The sequence below is a fragment of the Capra hircus genome, chromosome 18, assembly GCF_001704415.2.
Source record: "Capra hircus breed San Clemente chromosome 18, ASM170441v1, whole genome shotgun sequence".
NCBI lineage: Eukaryota > Metazoa > Chordata > Mammalia > Artiodactyla > Bovidae > Capra > Capra hircus.
The window spans coordinates 50527515-50545347 of record NC_030825.1 but is presented as its reverse complement, the minus strand read 5'-3'; the positions used below and the strand labels follow the sequence as shown (position 1 = coordinate 50545347).

At 55.6% G+C, this 17833-nt stretch overlaps 1 protein-coding gene across 4 annotated transcripts in view; it reads left to right on the top strand.

The window, feature by feature from the left end:
* The window catches only part of AKT2 (AKT serine/threonine kinase 2), a 49484-nt gene that overhangs the window by 25772 nt on the left and 5879 nt on the right, over positions 1 to 17833 (top strand). For all 4 annotated transcript variants that reach the window (XM_018062407.1, XM_018062410.1, XM_018062408.1 and 1 more), the window contains exons 3-9: positions 2286 to 2414; positions 3766 to 3877; positions 12290 to 12443; positions 12915 to 13046; positions 14463 to 14528; positions 15749 to 15817; positions 17101 to 17223. In XM_018062407.1, coding sequence (XP_017917896.1) covers positions 2286 to 2414; positions 3766 to 3877; positions 12290 to 12443; positions 12915 to 13046; positions 14463 to 14528; positions 15749 to 15817; positions 17101 to 17223 — 785 coding nt within the window. The remainder of the gene's footprint in view (positions 1 to 2285; positions 2415 to 3765; positions 3878 to 12289; positions 12444 to 12914; positions 13047 to 14462; positions 14529 to 15748; positions 15818 to 17100; positions 17224 to 17833) is intronic.

Genomic DNA, 17833 nt, shown 5'->3' with positions numbered 1-17833 from the left:
TTGGCAGGCAGATTCTTTACTGGTGAGCAGCAGGGAAGCCCCTGTTTTGTAGTTTTTAATGTATGAATCTTTGCCTAGTCGTGCTGTTGTAAATGGATTTGTTTTCTTTAATTTCTAATTTCTTTTTTGGATTATTCATTGCTAGTGTGTAGAAACAGTTTTTGTGTGTTGATCTTGCTGAATTTGTTAGCTCTAGTAATTGTTTTGTGGATTTTTGTGCTTTTCTGTATATAGGATCCTGTTATCTGCAAATAAAGGTAGTTTTACATACTCCTTTTCAAATTGGATACTTTCTGTCTTTTTCTCTGGCTAGAACTTACACCACAGTGTGTCGGAGCAGTGGTGAGAGTGGAAATCTTTGTCTTGCTCCTGATCTTAGCCAAGGGGAAGCGTTCATTCTTTCATCCTTGAGTGTGATGTTGACGTGTGGGTTTTTCATAGATGCCCTCTTGTGAAGGAGAGTTCCCCTTCTCAGCTTACTGAGTATTTTTATCATGAAATAGTGCTGGATTTTGTCAAACGCTTTTTCTGTGTCAATCTGGATGACCTTGTGTTTTTTTTTCCCCACTTCATTCTGTTGAGGCATACGACGCTGATTGCTTTTTGTAGTTTTGAACTACCCTTGCAGTCCTGGGATAAAGCCCACTGGGTCATGGTATATGGTCATGGTGCTGTCAGGTTTGTGGTTTTGCTAGTTTTTGAACTTTACATACATCGAATCATTTAGTATTGACATTCGAAAGAATTCAACAAGTTAAAGCCTCTGAGAAGCTTAGGATGGTGCCTGGCAGGCACGTAGTACCCTATAGTATTTCTGATCATCACCGTTGCTTACTGGGTGTCCTTCTCGTGAGAGGAGACAAAGACTTAGAGAAATCCACCCTGGCTTCTGGTGGCGACTTAGGGAGCCCACCCTCCGCCCCAGTTACCGTGTGTACACGCTTCGCTTGCCCGGTGGGCTGATGAGGAAGAGCTGTTGTTGATTTATTGGTGTGCTGGTCCCTGGTGAGGCTGGGTGCTTTGTGTTTGCTTTGTATTTGCCATCTCTCTCTCTCTCTCTTTTTAAAGCAGCTTGAGACACGGTTCACATACCATGTAGTTCAGCCACTTGGGGCCTTGAGTGTGTTTAGAGCTGTGCCTCCATCACCACAGTCAGCTTTGGAACATTCTCACTACCCTGAAAAAGGACCCTCCAGTCCCCGCCCAGACTCGCCCCCCTCCTCAGCCCTAGGCCCAGTAATCAAGTTTTCATCTTGAGAAGTTTCCCTGTTCTGGACATTTTATATAGATGAAATCATATAATCTGTGGTCCTTTGTGACAAGCTTTTTTCAGTTACCCTTGTTATGGTTCATCCACCTTGTAGTGTGTAAGTTATGGTTCATCCAGCTTGTAGCGTGTAAGTTATGGTTCATCCAGCTTGTAGCGTGTATTAATACTTCATGTATCAATACTTTTTTTGGCCGCATTGCATTGCATGTTGGATTTTAGTTCCCTGACAAGGGGTCGAACCCTCCCCCTCTGCATTGGAAGTGCAGAGCCCTAACCACTGGACCGGCAGGGAATTCCCAGTACTTCATTCCTCTTAATGACCAAGCGATACTGATACTCCATCCTGCCGACGTGCCGCGTTTCGTCTGTCCATCTGTTAGCGGATGCACTTCGGAGTTTCTCCTCTTTACTGCTATGAATAATGTTGCTGTGGGTATTTATATGTATGTAAGGTTTTGTGTGGATGTGTGCTTCTCCATTTCATTTTAGTCCTTAGCCACCCCTCTGAGGAGTGTGTGTGCATACATACGTGCGTACACGGAGTGCTTGGATATTCGTGGTTACAAGTGGAGGGAGTCGAGGAGCACATGGAGGGCACAGCAGCAGTAATACCGGCCTGGCACGGTGTTTTGACATTTGATCCCCCCGCACAGCTGTAGAGTGAATACCCGCCCATGGGATTTGGCCCTCTAGGGCCACAGGGCATGTATGTTAGAGGCCTGGGCCTCCCCTGGGACTGGGCCATGCGCTGGCAAGGACGGCTCACTGCTGGCCACACTGTGAGGCAGCTGGTGCCCCGCGGCGGCGCGGCGCCTTCCTGCCAGGCGTGACCTCTGGATCACTGGGCCCAGCCCAGCGCCCAGCCTGCGTCAGCTGGGGCCGCCTGGAGGGTTTCTCTGGGAGAAGCACACTCTTCACCCTCTTGTCCATCTTCCTCTCAGTGTGGGGCCCCTTGCCAGGCACTGCCCTGGGCCTGGCTGCCCTGACCTCTCTCCCTCCCGCCCTGCCTGTTCAGGTGAATATATCAAGACCTGGCGGCCCCGGTACTTCCTGCTGAAGAGCGACGGCTCCTTCATTGGCTATAAGGAGCGGCCTGAGGCCCCCGACCAGACCCTGCCCCCCTTAAACAACTTCTCTGTCGCAGGTGCGTCTTGGGAGCACATGGGGTGTGTTTGTTCTAGACTGTAGGCCTGTCTGGGGTCTGTTTGCCCCCCTCTCCTGCTCCGCCTCTCTTTCCTGGGCCTGGGAGCTGTGTTGATCGCCAGTGGAGAGCTGGAGGAAGAAAGGAGCTGGGGCACTTCTCAGCCTTCTGGGCCCTCTGTGGCACCTGAGGCGGAGCCTTCTAGCCAGAAGCTGACCGGTGGAAGCCTGGCCTGTGCAGAGCCCCTGCCTGGGCCTCACAGAACCTGCCCTCCCCCCGCCACCACCTTCCTTCCCCGCTGACCCGATGAGTCACCATGTTCTTGTCACACCCCCTAAGAACGTTTCAAAGTCACTCATCTCTACTGCCACTAGGTAGCCCAGACATGGTCCTCGCCCCACCAACTCTCTGCTCTAGCCTCGTCCCCAGCCTTGCCCCTCGAGCAGCCCACCTGCTCTTTCTGGAATCCAGCCCCACTCCCCTCTCCATCCTGCCTAAAGCCCTGCCTTGGTGGCTTTCCCGTGTGCTGGTGACCCCGACACAGCCGTCCCGAACTCCCCGCCTGGCCTGAGCTGCTTTTCTGCACACCTCTCCTTGAGTATTCCCGCCATGAGATCCCCTCCGTGAGCCACACCATCCTTTGAGTCCTCTCTCCCTCCCTGAACCTCCCCCCAACCCCACCCCGGCTTCTCCAGGGAGGGCCTTATTGCCTCTCATCCTCAGGCCAGGGCAGTGACCCAGATGCTTCTATGTACCCCACTGTGGCCCTGTGGTCTGCCTGCCTTCCCTCCCCTCCCCTCCCCTCCTCTGGATGGCCCCATGCCCTCCCTGGGCTTCCAGCCTCCCCTCTCTCTCCTCTACCCAGCAACCAGAGGGGGCTGTTTAAGTCTGTTCTCGGCTCTTCCTGCTCCTTCAGGACACAGTCCAGGTTCGTCGCCATGCCCCCGAGCCTGCAGGCTGGCCCCCGCTCACCTCTCCAGCCTGTCTCTCCCTTCTCTCCTCCTCACTCAGAATTTGCTCTTTCCTAAGTGCACCGGGCCCTCTCTCCTCTCTAGGCTTCTGTGCCCAATGCCCTCTTCTGCCTTCAGAGCTCAGTACAGGGATGCCCTTCCTCTGGGAAAGCCTTCCGAGCCCCTGGACGGGGTTGGCTGCCTCTTTGGATGCCCCTCCACCCCCCATCGCAGCCCTGACCACTGAGCCATCGCTGTTGGGTGGCCTGTCCCTCTTAAACACACACACATTGGACCTGTAGGGACAGGCTGTCTTGGTCAGTAGTGTCACGGGGCTGGCACACGGGGGGTGACTTGGGGAACGCGGGCTGCGCTCACACTCTGCTCACATCCCTCTTCTGCAGAATGCCAGCTGATGAAGACCGAGAGACCTCGGCCCAATACCTTCGTCATTCGCTGTCTGCAGTGGACCACAGTCATCGAGAGGACCTTCCATGTCGACTCCCCGGACGAGAGGCAAGTCGGGGCCTCAACGTGGCCATCCTTTGGGAGGGGCCAGGCTCAGTTTGAGGTGAGGGGTGCAGAGGGACAGATTCCCCTGAGCCCCTCCCTAGGAGTTTCCCATCTCAGCCCTTGTGCAAGCTAAGAGGAGCAGGGGTTCTCCCCGTTCTGTGTCCTCAGATGGGAGGGTGTGCTGGAATCACGACAGTTTGTTAGCAGTGAGGTGCTCTGGGCCTCTTCAGGGCCTCTGCTTATCCAGAGACCTGCAAAGGGTCAACGAGCTGCCTTTTTAATGAGCATCTCTATTGATACAGAGGCAGGTGGTCCAGAGATTCCGGTTTTTAAAAGATCATCTTATTAATCAGAAGAGATAGCAGTTCCACCTAGTTCACAAACGCAGAACAGCATGAGAAGGTGTGTAGCGAAAGCTTCACTCTCACTTCAGCCCTGCGCGCCATATCCCCCACCGCCAGGCTGACTGCTGTTGTTGCGTGTCCTGCAGGAGCTGCTTCTCAATGAGTGTGGACAAGCTCGTTCAGACATCACTTCTGTGCCCTGCTCCTCTTGTTCTTTCTTTTTATACAAAAGGTGGCACCGTGCCCACACTGTTGTTTTATTTCATGTGTCTTGGGGACGCGCTCTGCTTCTGTGTAGAGAGAGATGTGCTGTACTTTTCAACAGGTGCGCATCTGTGCCGCTGAGTTGAGCAGTTCTTTATTAATGGTGATTGGGGTTATTTCAACCTTTCGGGCTTATTAGAAGCAGTGCCACAGTCTACGAGCCATGCCACCCTGAACACGCCTGGTCTCGTCTAATCTCGAGCTAAGCGGGGTTGGGCCTGGTTAGTACCTGGATGGGAAAAGCAATGGCACAGTGAAACAACTTGTGGTTACCTTGTTTGACATACTTGCAGGTAAATCTGTAAGGTGGATTCTTAGATATGGAATTGCTGGGTCACAGGGAATATGCATTGGTAATTTTTACGACCAGTTCTGTTGGTATTAGGCATAATAGAATTCTAATTCTAAGAGGGTTATGCCTGTGTCTGAGGGTTATCACAGCCTGTGTTTTCAAACATTCAACTTTTTACCAAACGTTTGGTGAGTGTGTGTCCTTAGGTGTCGTGTGGTCAAGGGCCATGTGAGTTTCTGTTTCTGAATTGTCTGTTTATGTCCTTTGTCTGTTTTTCTTTGGGGTACTTGGTCTTTTGCTTATTTATTTTTGAAAGCTCTTTATATATTAGAGAGCTTAGCCCTTTGTAACGAGTGGCAAATATTTTTCCCTCATGTCGTTGGCCTTCACTTTGATAGATTTTTTTTTTCCTTTTTTTTTGGCTGTGCCGTGTAGCATGTGGGATCTTCATTCCCTGACCAGGGTTCGAACCTGTGTGGCCTTCATTTCGAGAAACATTTTTTTTAGCTTGTCTTTGGGGTGAGGATTCAGCTGATCCTCTGGAGTACCCTAAATCGGTGCTGTCCAAGAGAAGCTTCTGCCGTGGTAGAAACGCAGTGTCCAGCAGGGTAGCCGCTAGTCACGTGTGCCACTGAGCCACTGCCTAGTAGCCACTCGGTGCTAGTAGCCACCGAGCACGTGAAACGTGGCTCGTGAAGCTGAGAGACGGAATTTTGTATTTTATTTAACTAATTCAAATTTAAATAGCCACCTAGGGCTAGTGGCTGCCCTTGTGGGCAGTGCATTTCTAGAGCGAAAAGACTTGCTACTATAATCTAAACTGTGTCATTGCAAAGCTTCCCAAGGGTGAAAATATACTTGCCCCACTATGGGGAACAGAATGGTCATCTCAGGCCCCCTGAGATATTACTCAGATGAAAACTGGGCACAGGAAAAACATGGCCTGCCAGTAGAAAGCCAGCTGGGATCAGAAGGTGCATAGGGTCTAGGCGTTGGGCTGAGTTTTGAGGAATGGGGGAGGAGTCAGCCGCGGAGATAGGAAGAAGAAGGTGGCTTTGGGAAAAGGGACCAGCCTATGAAAAAGCCTGGATGCGAGGCAGCTTGTCATCCCAGGGACTGCAGAGGGTTCTGCATGACTAAAGAATCAAGAGCTAAGGGTCTTGGAAGAGGGGAAGCGGAGGCCTTGAAGCTGGCGAGCTCAGCTGGCGCCTGGGCTCCAGATGGAGGTCCCCACAGGGCTTGGCAAGCAGTGAATCAATTGGGGTTTGTCACAGGGTTGCTGAAAGATTCAGGGGGATGATAAACAGGAAGCCCTGGACTCAGCAGTACCTGGCACACACTTTGCAAGCCTGGAGCAGCCTTGGGGAGCCGGCAGAGTTTTAGTAGCAAGAGGCCTGCTCTAGTTTCCATTTTCGTAATGCCATGCTCTTTGGCGTGGGGAAGAGTCCCTTTACTGAGACTATAGGGACTGGAGAGCCCCCACTTTCCTCCTTTTCTTAGTACCTGCTGCTGTCACTGGAGAGGAATCTGATGGGATTGCTCTGAGACCAGACCCCAGATTCCTGACCTTAACTCTAGGGAAGGCACGAGTCCGAAACCCAGGAGAGGGAGGCTGCTCTGCTCGTGACTGTCCTCGCTGCCCTGCCAGGCCTGAGCCTGGGGATCGGGGGTGGGGCGGGGGCCAACGGGGCCACTCCGGTGACCGGTCGCCGCTGCAGCAGCCTGCTTGCTTCCTCCCCCAGCGGGCTCTCCCCAGGGCACCTGGAGCAATTCCCCTACTCCCTGCCATGACTTGTTGTTTCAGGCGGACGGAACAGTTGAAAGACCATTGTCGTAAATGAACAGCTAGATACCCTGCACTTAGGTTCAGCAGTTGAGCATGTGCCGTGTTGGCCTCATCCGGCTGTATTTTATGCTGAATCTTGAACTTCTGTTCATACTTTGTGACACTTTCCTCCGTAATACATCAGCAGGCATCTCCTAAGAATAAGGAGCTGCTTCTACAGAATCTTGGTGCCCTTATCACACCAGAGATGATTATTTGTAATATTCATACTTTACTAACGTCCTCCCCAGATCTGAGCCATAGTTAAATTTACCCAGTTGTCCTCAAAATGTTGTTTTTCAGACCAGGATTTGATAAACCAAGGTACATGCTGTCTGTGTCCTGTTTTAGTCTAGTTTAACCTTTGTCTCTTCCCCCGCCACAACACTGATGTTTTTCTCTTTTTTGACAAGCCAGACTGGTGGTCTTGCAGGATGCCCCATACCCTGGACGTGTCGTGTTATTGTCTTTTGGCACTGTTTTCTTTGTTCTTCTGTGCCTGTATTTCCTGTAAACTGAAAATTAGGTCTGAAGTAAGGTTGGCAAACTGTGGCCCAGCCTCCTAGTTTTATAAATAAAGTTTTATTGGAACACCACGCCTATTCACTTACCAATTATCTGTGACTGCTCTTTGCTGTCCTGTGGCAGAATTGAGCAGTGACCGAGTTGTAACAGAGACTGTGTGACCTGCAAGGCCTAAAATATTTACTCTTCGGCTCTTTCCAGGAGAAGTTGGCAGACCCCTGGTCTTGGCAGGAATGTTTAACAGAGCATCACATTAGTGTGATCTTTTTTAATGGAAATCTTACCGTGCAGTTTCTGTTTGAAATTCTGAGGCTCTTAGTCTCACTTGGAGTAAACTCCAAAGCCAATGCCCTGTTCTACAAAGACCTGCATGATCTGGCCTCAGAGTACTTTCCTGCCACCAGTTCCCGCACTTTAGCCACCATGGCCTCCATGCTCTTCCTTAAACATGCCAGGCACACTTCCTACCTCAGGACCTTTGCACTTGCTATTTCCTTTGCTTGGAATCCTCTTCCCCCAGATGTCATTATATTTCTGCTTTTAACTTTGTGGGGTCTCTGCTCAGATGCCGCCTTCTCGGAGGGTCCTGCCTGCCTTCCACGACTGTTACCCTTAGCCTGCTTTATTTGTCCTCATAGCATCTGTCCTGCCTGGTGTGACATTTTCTGTTTGTTTATTTGTGCCAGGAATATAACTAGGTGTTCAGTAAATATTTGTCAAATGAATAAAAGAACAATTAGGACTAATGCTCTGTTGAGCCAGACCCTGTTCTAAGGTCTTCACATGTGTCAATTCACTTATCCTCGCTACACTTCTAGACAGGAGTTCCTCACCTGCTAAACAGACATGATGGTGGTGAGACCGAAGCCCAGAGAGGTACGGAATAAAAGAAGAAGAAGATCTGAAGGGCCTGTGTTTTCCCTGCCAAGCAGGGCTGGGCCCGAATCCGCCAGGGCAGCCCATCTGAGAGTGTCTGAGCAGAGGGGGACCCCAGATGGCTCCAGCTCTGAACGCCCCTCTGATTCTGAGGGGGACCCTGGTTAGGGGAGAGGGCCCCATCTGGCGTCAAGACCAGCAGTCAGTTGTTCTTCCCGAGGCTGTGACGAGGACAGCCCTGTCACCTCCAGGCCACTGGCCTTCCCTCCAGGGTGCAGTTCATTCTGCTCAGCCGGGTGGCCCAGGATCTAGAGTCAGACCAGCCACTGTGCCGCTGTCCCGGTGGGGCTCAGTGGCTGTGAGGAACCAGGAGGATGTGGAAGCGTCTTGGCTTGGGGCCCCTGGAGAGTCACGCCACCTTTTCTCGCCTCCGAATTGTCTGCCACCATCTCCTCTTGCCGTGGGACTAGTGGTGTGCTTCCTCTTGAGACTCTCAGCCTATACTCCACACAGCAGCTGTTGACTTAGAGCAGAAAAGTCAGGCCCTGTCAGCCCCGATAGACCCTTCCAGGACTTCTGTGACGTGAAGGATCCAGACTTACCTCCTTCACGCCATGGCCTCCCTCCTGCTCTCATCCCTTCCATTCCTCTCTCTCTGTTGGCTCCAGCCAGGCTGGCACCTGCTGGGCCTTCCACAGACGCCCCAGGCTCCCTGCTCGGGGCCTTCGCCATGCTGGTTGCTCTGCCTGGATTCTTTTCCCTCCTGGCACTTCACAGGGCTGCCTCCTCCCCTCTGTTTCACTTATTTCACAGCCAAGTGCCCGTTCTTGGCCCTGGGGAGCCCCACGTTCCGGGGAGGTCCTCCAGGTCCTGACTTAGGTGCCACCTCCTTGGAGAGGCCTTTCCAGACTACTCTCTGAGCAGGGGCTTCCTCTCTGGCCCCTGCCTTGGAGCCTTGACACAGGTGTCTTGCATGTTAGGCCTGGAGCTCCAATGGGGCTGGTTCCCTGCTGCACCCCTAGCGCCCGGAAGAAGGCCTGGCACGCAGAAGCCACTCAGGAGGGACTGGCTGGGTGACTCCTCACAACCCTTTGAGGTGTTTGCTCTCTCCTGAGCACTTGATGCTGGTGTCTCATTCCTTCCTTGGACAGCCCTTGGAAAGTCAGGTGGCCTGCCTGTGGTTGCCTCAGGAAGGGGCAGAGCCCGGAGTCCCTCCAGGCCTTCCAGCTTCCGAGTTTGTACTCTCAGCCATGGTGTTGGGCCCAGGGAACGTGGGGGGCAGACGGAGGTCCTAGAAGTGAGGCCGCCCAGCGTTCCACGGCCATTCGGCAGTGGGGTGAGGTCAGGCCCAGCTCTCCCTGCCTGACGCCGCCCTGTGGAGCCTGGCTGGGTTTGTGACCCTGGGCCTCTGCTTGCTGACTGCCACTGGGTAACTGTCAGCCCCTCTGTGCCTCCTAAGAAGAGGTGAATAATAGTACCTTCTTCAGAGGGATGCAGGGAGGACTCAAAAAGTTACTTCACATGAAGCATTTCAGCAGCTCTGGGAGCAAGCAAGTGGAGGGCTCTTGTGTTGTTTAGTGAGGGAGGTCCTCTCAGAAGTTGGGCTAGAAACACGGCAGGGTCAGGGCTCCTGAGAGGCAGCTTGCCTTTGCCGCGCCCTTGGGCTCTGTGGCTGCAGCGTGGTGTCCCTGAGCCCACTCGTGAGCGCCCCCAGCGCCATTCCCCTGGGCTGGAGGGCCTGGAGGAGTGCCGAGTGTGGGTCTCAGCGCCACGGCCCCTGACTGGAATGCCCACAGGAGACCCCGCCTCCGTGCGCCTCCCTACCTCCCCTACCTCTTCCCGTCGGGAGCACGGCTGCTCCCTCTACAGCCCTCTTAAGGAGCATGGAATGAGGTGGTGTGTCTGGAACCAGTATTTTCCTCAGCGTTTCCCTGGGAGCTTTCCTTTGAGGGGTGGAAGGCCCATCAGCCCTAGCCTGGGGAGGAAGCTCCCCTCTGCCCCAGACACCATGTTGCAAAACCTTGAGGAGTATCCTGGACAGAGGCCCTTGCCTTTTCTCTGAAATTCTGAGTGCTGCAACCTTGCCACCTCGGTCCAGTTGGAACCAGATCTGGGGCGTGTCAGGCGGCAGAGAGTCACCCCCGACCGGCCTCCGTGGGCACCCCCGTTGGTTCCAGCTCCAGGTGGGATGGGTCCAGGCCCCTCCAGTGGAATCTTTAGCCCCTTTCTTGAGGCGAGAACTTTCTCTGGGTGCAGGTTTTGTACATGGCAGCTCCCCAGCGTCTCAGTGCTGCCTGGGTGCTGAGGAGGGGGCGAGCGGGGTTGGGGGGGCCTCGCCCAGTGCCAGGGTTGCTGTCTGAGCCCCAGCTCAGCTGTCCCCTGGTTCTGGGGCCCCTCCTGTAGTGCAGAGGCTCCATCTCTTGTCCATTTGAGCTCCTGAGGATGGACCGTCTCTTACAGACAGACGACAGTACACGCACATCTTGGCCTGCAGATTGCTTTCCCATGTGGCAGTCCCTCACAGCCTCTACATGTGAGGTATATGCCTTTTTTTTTAGTATATTCAAACTATTTTACAAGATGGGTGATTTTTTTTTTTTCTTCAAACCATGGCCATATACCCAAAGTCAGCATTTTCAGATTTTTAAGAGGACAGTTCTGATCTGATAGAGCATGTCGCTGGGTATGCTCCCCTCCCCCCCAGTTTTTGGAAATAGGAATATTAATGTAGGGCCAGGGATTTGTCCCATTACTTGTTCCAAGGAGGGCTTGGGTGAAACCTGTTGAGAAATGCCAGCCTAAGGTATTGGGTCGGGAAGGGGAGAGGCTCGCGCCGCTTGGCCTGGGTGTGCAGCAGGCTTAGGGCCACCCAGGGCTTTGGCCGCCTTGCTCAGCCGTTCCTCACATGTCTCCCGAGTACCCGCCAGGGCCCGGGTCACAACCAGCCCCAAATCCCCGCCCTCGTGGGGCGGACACGCATGGCGTCCGGGGCCCCCAGACTCTGCTCGGGCTTGAGGAGGGCCTCTGTGCCAGCCCCTGATAATCGTGCTCCCAGAACTCTCGTGACTGTCTTAGGAAGCAATGTCTTCTTGAGTGAGAGAGGCAGAGCTTCTAGGTGTGAACTGGGATCCTGGGACTTGGGTGCTGCTTTTGCTCAGCAAACCGTGGAACTCAGCCAGAGCTGGTCACATGGCTTTTATATACATGATCAGAATCCGTAAGGGGCTCAACAAATGTTGAGCTAAACCCCTAAAACTGTGTGGTGGGTCCAAACTAGAGGGACGAAACTAGTGGGTCCAAACAGTTTAGTATCATTCAACCACATCCTTTTTTCATTCTGGTGTGTGGTCTTTTTTACTTGGGCTTCCCAGGGGGCTCAGTGGTAATGAATCTGCCTGCCAATGTAGGAGACGCCGGAGATGGGGGTTCGTTCCCTGCATTGGGAAGATTCCCTGGAGAAGGAAATGGCAACCCAGTCTAGTATTCTTGCCTGGAAAATCCCATGGACAGAGTAGTCTTGGTGGGCTACAGTCCGTGGGATCACAAACAGTCAGACACGACTGAGCACAGCAGACATTTTTTAACTTATTTCTCCTAGGTGTATTTTTTCCCCTCTCTACAGACCAGTCTGTTGCGAGTATCAAAAGAAAATTCTTTCCCAGCGAGTTTAAATCATGAGTGACAGAACTAGTTTATTGTTCTTAAACCTGCCTCCCTTCTGCTGGGACCTGCTTCCCTGTTTGCCAGCGTCCCCCGCCCCCCACCACTCCCCCCCTCCCCCGCCCCAGTCCCAGCAGGATGGCCCCTGAGCCACCCACCCCCAGACAGGCACCTCCAGGGGGTCCTGTTGGTCAGCTCTTGCCTTGTAAGATCTCCACCTTCTTTGGCGAATGAACGCTTCCTTCTGTTCGTGGTTTTCTTTTACAAAACACTGGTCCCTTGTATGCATGAGCTGGTCATTTGTTCCCAGGGCCTCAGAGGAGCACCGTCTCGCTGGTTCAAGGCTCAGGAAGGCAGCTTATGTTCCAGAGCCTGTGAGGAAAGGCGGTCTCCCCTCTGGGCGTGGGCCTCAGGCCAGGCTCGTGCTGGACACACAGACAGTCTCTGTTCTTGCTCTAATCTCGCCCTCCCTGATCTGCCGCGGCCAGAAGCTCCCCTCGGCCAGGCCCAGGCGTATCTGCCCCGAGTGCTGGAAGGTGTTTAGTCATTGGCTCGTGGGGCTCGGCCCCTCCTGCCCTGAGGCCCAGGCGCCCCAGGACTCATGGCTCCCCGGCCGCATCCTCACACAGGGAGGAGTGGATGCGGGCCATCCAGATGGTTGCCAACAGCCTCAAGCAGCGGGGCCCAGGGGCGGACCCCATGGACTACAAGTGTGGCTCCCCCAGCGACTGTTCTGCGGCCGAGGAGATGGAGGTGGCGGTTAGCAAGGCGCGGGCCAAGGTGGTAAGTGCCGGGGCGGGGAGGAGGGGGCCTGCCAGTCTGTGAGCACCGCGCTCGCTCTCAGCCCTGCCCCACTGGAATTCCACACCGGGCGCGAGAGCGCAGGGCCCCGGCCAGGACAGCCCCTGACTGCCCTGTGCGTGTGGTGATTTCAGGCGGTAGATGGCGCAGTACTGCCCTGGGCCCACGGGATGCGGGACAGCCTCATCCTGAGTGGTGGTGAAGACCCCTGTGCCCCCACCTCAGATCCCTAGCCCAGCCCCCCAGGGCCCCGTGCCTGGGAAAGCCGATGGTGGGAGAGCCTCAGTCTGAAGGCCCCTTCAGAACAAACAGTTGCTGCCTGGGGCCTCCTTGCTCCTGCCTGGGCATTTTGGCAACAGTGTCCTTTGAATTTTCTCTTCTCTTTGTTAAAATTTCTTCCCATGGGCCACATGCCAAGTTCTGACTGCCTGACTCTTTCCCCATCCCGGGCAGACCATGAATGACTTTGACTATCTCAAACTCCTGGGCAAGGGCACCTTTGGCAAGGTCATCCTGGTGCGGGAGAAGGCCACTGGCCGCTACTATGCCATGAAGATCCTGCGGAAGGAAGTGATCATCGCCAAGGTAGGCACCCCCCAGGCTGCTGTGGGCCAGCCACCGTTGGCCCATCCCGGAGCGTGCCTGTGGTCGGGAGCACGCACCAGGCGGGACACCTCCTGCGTCTGCTGCCATGTCCCCCCACACCCAGACCCACTGCTTAGTCCTGTGGGGCCCTGCCTGTTGAGTCCCCCACCCTCTGGACACCAGGGAGGAAGGAGGAGAGAGTCTGACAGGGGCCTCACCCAGCAGGGCCTGGGGGGCCCACTAGGGCGCTAGCTTGGCTCAGGGTGTCTCAGGAGGAGGCTGGGCTGGAAATGGAATTCTGTTCCTTTTCTCTTACTTAGAGTTTTTAAACTAGGAAATTCTTAAAATACGTTAAAACTTTTAAAGAAAAATACAGTGGATTGCCCCATCCAGTCGCCTAGCTTCAGCGGTGCCGTTTGGCTGGTCTTATGTCCTTAGCACTGCCCTCGTCTCTTTCTGTTCTGAAGCACCTTAGAGCGCGTTCTAGGCGCCAGAGATTCCCAGCCGTCCATGCTTAGATGTGTATCTTTAACAGGTGATGGTGTTAAAGACTGTGGTCATGTCCAGCAAAAATTAACAAGGCCCAGATGTCATTGGTGCAGGGCAGGGCTTCTCGGCCTCAGCTGTGACATTTGAGACCAGACCGTCCTCTGCCAGGGGGGCTGTGATGTGCCCCCACATCCCTGGCCCTTACCAGGGCAGCCCTCCACCCCTGAGCTGTGAGTCAGAAACGTCTTAGACATTGTTACCGGTGTTATCACAGCATCCCTGGAGACAGACTTGCCCTGTGGAGGGAGAGCAGGTGTCTGGGCACCCCAGCTCTCTAGGTACACTCAGATACCAAATCCGAGCCCCTGTTAGAGTCCGGGGGTGCCCTGTGACACTGCTGCTGGGCCTGCACCCTGAGTTTCTGATTCATGGGTCCAAGGAGGCCTGATAATTTGTGTTTTCCCAAATTCCCAGGCGACACCGATGCTGCCAGCGTAGGGACCACATACCGGGAATCATTGCTCACAGCCTAGAGTCCTGACTAGGTCTGGGTCCTTCAAGAATGTGTATAGGGTCGCCGCCATTTATAGGAACACCACGGCCTGTGGCGTCACCTCAGGGCCCTCAGTGTCTGCTCCCCCTCCTGCAGAGTCAGACCTGGCCCGTGGGTGCAGGTGGTGACAGCGGGGTCCTCCCTTGTCAGAAGTCTCCATCAGCTTTTCACCGGGTGGTTTTGATCGCGAGTCACTGCGTGGCCTTGTCTGGCCCGGCATTTCATTAGGGCTCGTGAGTGATCATTCACGTTCTCTGCGTTGGTTAGGAACGCAGAGGAGTTCACCAGCCCGCTCCTCCATCTTCTCAGGCTGGAGGCGGGTGTGAGGCCGGCGTGGTGCTGCCCTCCAGCCCCTCACCTGCCTCTGTCTGCAGGATGAAGTCGCCCACACGGTCACCGAGAGCCGCGTCCTGCAGAACACCAGGCACCCGTTCCTCACTGTGAGTAGCGCTCCGCTGCGAGCAGGGCGCGCACATGGGGCCCGCAGGCCGCCCTTAGGATAGAGCTCGGAGGAGCCATGCCCCGGCCCTGTGGAGCGTGGGTTGGTGTTGGCTTGGTGGCGGGGGTGCCGCTGTACGGGCTCCCCAGGTGGCCTGCACTGAGACGCCAGGGTGGAACCTTCTCTATAGACGGTGGCTTCGTGTCAACCCCTCGGCCGTCTGGTGATACCAGATTATGAAATGGCCCCAGGAGAGCATGGCTTCTCTCTGTACTGGTTAGAGGTGCTTAGTCCAGCGGACTGACTTTTAGGAAGTAATCCTAGAAGCAGATGCACCATCACTGTCCACCTAGGCTCAGCAGACAGACGCCTCTTGGGCAGCAGTCTCCATCGAGGCTGGCAGACGTCAGTCGGATGGACTAGGTGGAAAGTGGTTTAAGGGTCATTGCTGTAGCTCACTCGCTGTTCAGGTGTCCTGCTGAACCAAAGCACTTGTTTAAATGAGACCTTGCGAGGCTCTTCAGTGTAGCAGACAGGCAGCAGTAGAGTCTCTTGAGCAGGGGTCACCTAAGGGTCCTCTGAGGAACTCTGTCGGGCTCCTTAGAGCACTGTTTGAGAACAACTTGTTTGTTGGAGAATCACTTGTCCAGGCTATCTGGGGAGTTGGCTCCCAAGCCACTGCCAACCCCCAGCCAGCAAACCTCGCGTGTGTGTGTAAGTTTAACATTCCTCTGTCCATGGGATTCTCCAAGCAAGAATACTGGAGTAGGTTGCCATTCTCTTCTCCAGGGGATCTTCCCCACCCAGGCATTGAACCTGGGTCTCCTATGTTGCAGGCAGATTCTTTACCGCTGACCCGCTAGGGAAGCCCCTAAGTTTAACACACTGGACTGTAAAATGGGAGGAAGAGAGACGTGAAACAGCCGTGGTTGCTCAGAACATAGTTTGTGCCCTGGCTGTGTCTCTTGGAGGCTTAATTAGAGGCAGAGGACAGGATCGTTGAGCCCTGTAACCCCTTCCCTGCCTTCAGAGCCGGGAGCTCCCTCACTACCCACAAAAGGTGAAGATGCGATTTGAACCCTAGTCAGATTATTCTCATGACCCTGGCCGGGGCTGCGGAGGAGAGGGCGGGGAGGGAATCAGCAGCGCCCGTGTCCGCTGGGACCCAGCAGAGAGCCCGCCATCTTCCCACCTCCCATGCCGCCACCTTCTTTCCCACAGGCGCTGAAGTACGCCTTCCAGACCCACGACCGCCTGTGCTTCGTGATGGAGTACGCCAACGGTGGCGAGGTCTGCCCCCAACCCCCGGCCTGCCCTTCTGAATCCTTCTGTTCCTGGGTGTGGGGGGCAGAGGGAGGCTTACTGGAGTGTCTTTTTCCTTTCGCTCCCTCCCCCTGAGGCAGGTGGGGAGACAGGCTCAGAGACATTAAGTGGCTCGTCCGAGTTCACACGTTTAGTGAGTTGAGGGGGATACAGACTGAGGTCGAGGGCTGTGGGGTGGTGGCCGGCGGTGCTGCAAGGACGTTCTTAAAGGCTGCAGAGAAAGGGTCTGCAGGTCAGGACCCCCGTCCTCTACTTTCAGCAGGGTCTCCTGATGAGAGACATCCGCCATTCACCGTGCCCACCTGGCGCCCACTCCTCGCCCCACACCCTCTCTCGCCGCCACTCACCGTGCCCACCTGGCGCCCACTCCTCACCCCACACCCTCTCTCGCCGCCACTCACCGTGCCCACCTGGCGCCCACTCCTCGCCCCACACCCTCTCTCGCCGCCACTCACCGTGCCCACCTGGTGCCCACTCCTCGCCCCACACCCTCTCTTTCCGCCACTCACCTTGCCCACCTGCCGCCCACTCCTCGCCCCACACCCTTTCTGTCCGCCACTCACCGTGTCCACCTGGTGCCCACTCCTCGCCCCACACCCTTTCCACCACTCACCGTGCCCACCTGGCGCCCACTCCTCGCCCCTACACCCTCTCTCGCCGCCACTCACCGTGCCCACCTGGCGCCCACTCCTCGCCCCACACCCTCTCTCGCCGCCACTCACTGTGCCCACCTGGCGCCCACTCCTTGCCCCACACCCTCTCTTTCCACCACTCACCTTGCCCACCTGCCGCCCACTCCTCGCCCCACACCCTTTCCGTCCGCCACTCACCGTGCCCACCTGGCGCCCACTCCTTGCCCCACACGCTCTCTCTCCGCCTGGTGTGACTCACTGGCTTCATCCCCCATGTGGTCTCGTCTCACAGCTTGTTGCCGCTTGCTCATGAGTCGTGCTCCTCTGCCTCCTTGCTGTCACTCCCTTGTTCGTCCGCCCCCTCCTGCATCCGCCCCCTCCTGCATCCGCCCCCCCAGCTCTCCGCTTGGCCCCTGTTGTCTGGCCTTCTCTCTACCCCTTGCTCACTTTTTCTTTCTTTGTCACTCACGTGAGTTTGCTCTGCTCACCGCCCCTCGCTTGGTCCTCACCATCACTTGCCGTTCGCGGGGCAGGTGTCACCGTGTCACCGGGCTGGGTGCCATCCTCCCCTCCTCTGGGCCAGGGGGTCTCACCTTCCCTGCCTCCCTCCACCGGCAGCTGTTCTTCCACTTGTCGCGGGAGCGTGTCTTCACAGAGGAGCGGGCCCGCTTTTATGGCGCAGAGATCGTCTCAGCCCTGGAGTACCTGCACTCGCGGGACGTAGTGTACCGCGACATAAAGGTGAGCAGGCCACGCCTGGGCCATGCACCCGTCTGCAGAGCTTCCCCTCCTTGGTGGGTCTGTCTTGTCCTTCTTGGAGCTGAGCCTCCCACCCAGGCCCAAGGTGGTGGTCTTGGGCAGGTGGCCTGCGTGGGGCCCTCCCAGGCCTCCTGGGAGCAACGGCAAGAGGGCGAGTTGGTCCAGGCTCTTCCGAAGACGGCCCGGCAGAGCCCACCAGAGCCCAGCACACATGTCCACTGTGACCCGCCACTCTGCCCTGGGAGCACGCGCCAGAACAGGCGCCTGTGTGTGTGTCTGCGTGGACACACACGCTCCAGCAGCTCTGTGCACACTAGCCCCAGATGGAAGCTGCCTAAGTGCCCGCTGTTGGAGAGGGGATAGAAGAGATTGTGGTGGGTCCACACCATCCGTACAGCAGTTCAGGAGGACAGGCTCTAGCCTCACGGGCTGAGGCTGAGGGGCCGCCCGAACAGCCGGGATGGGTCTGTGTCACTCACAGTGTACGCATAGGTGGGAAACACTGAAGAAAAGCAGAAATGAAGTCCCTTTTCTGTTGGAGAAGGTGGTGGCTAATAATGCAGCGGAGCACCTAGGGCTGGTGGGGTTGTTT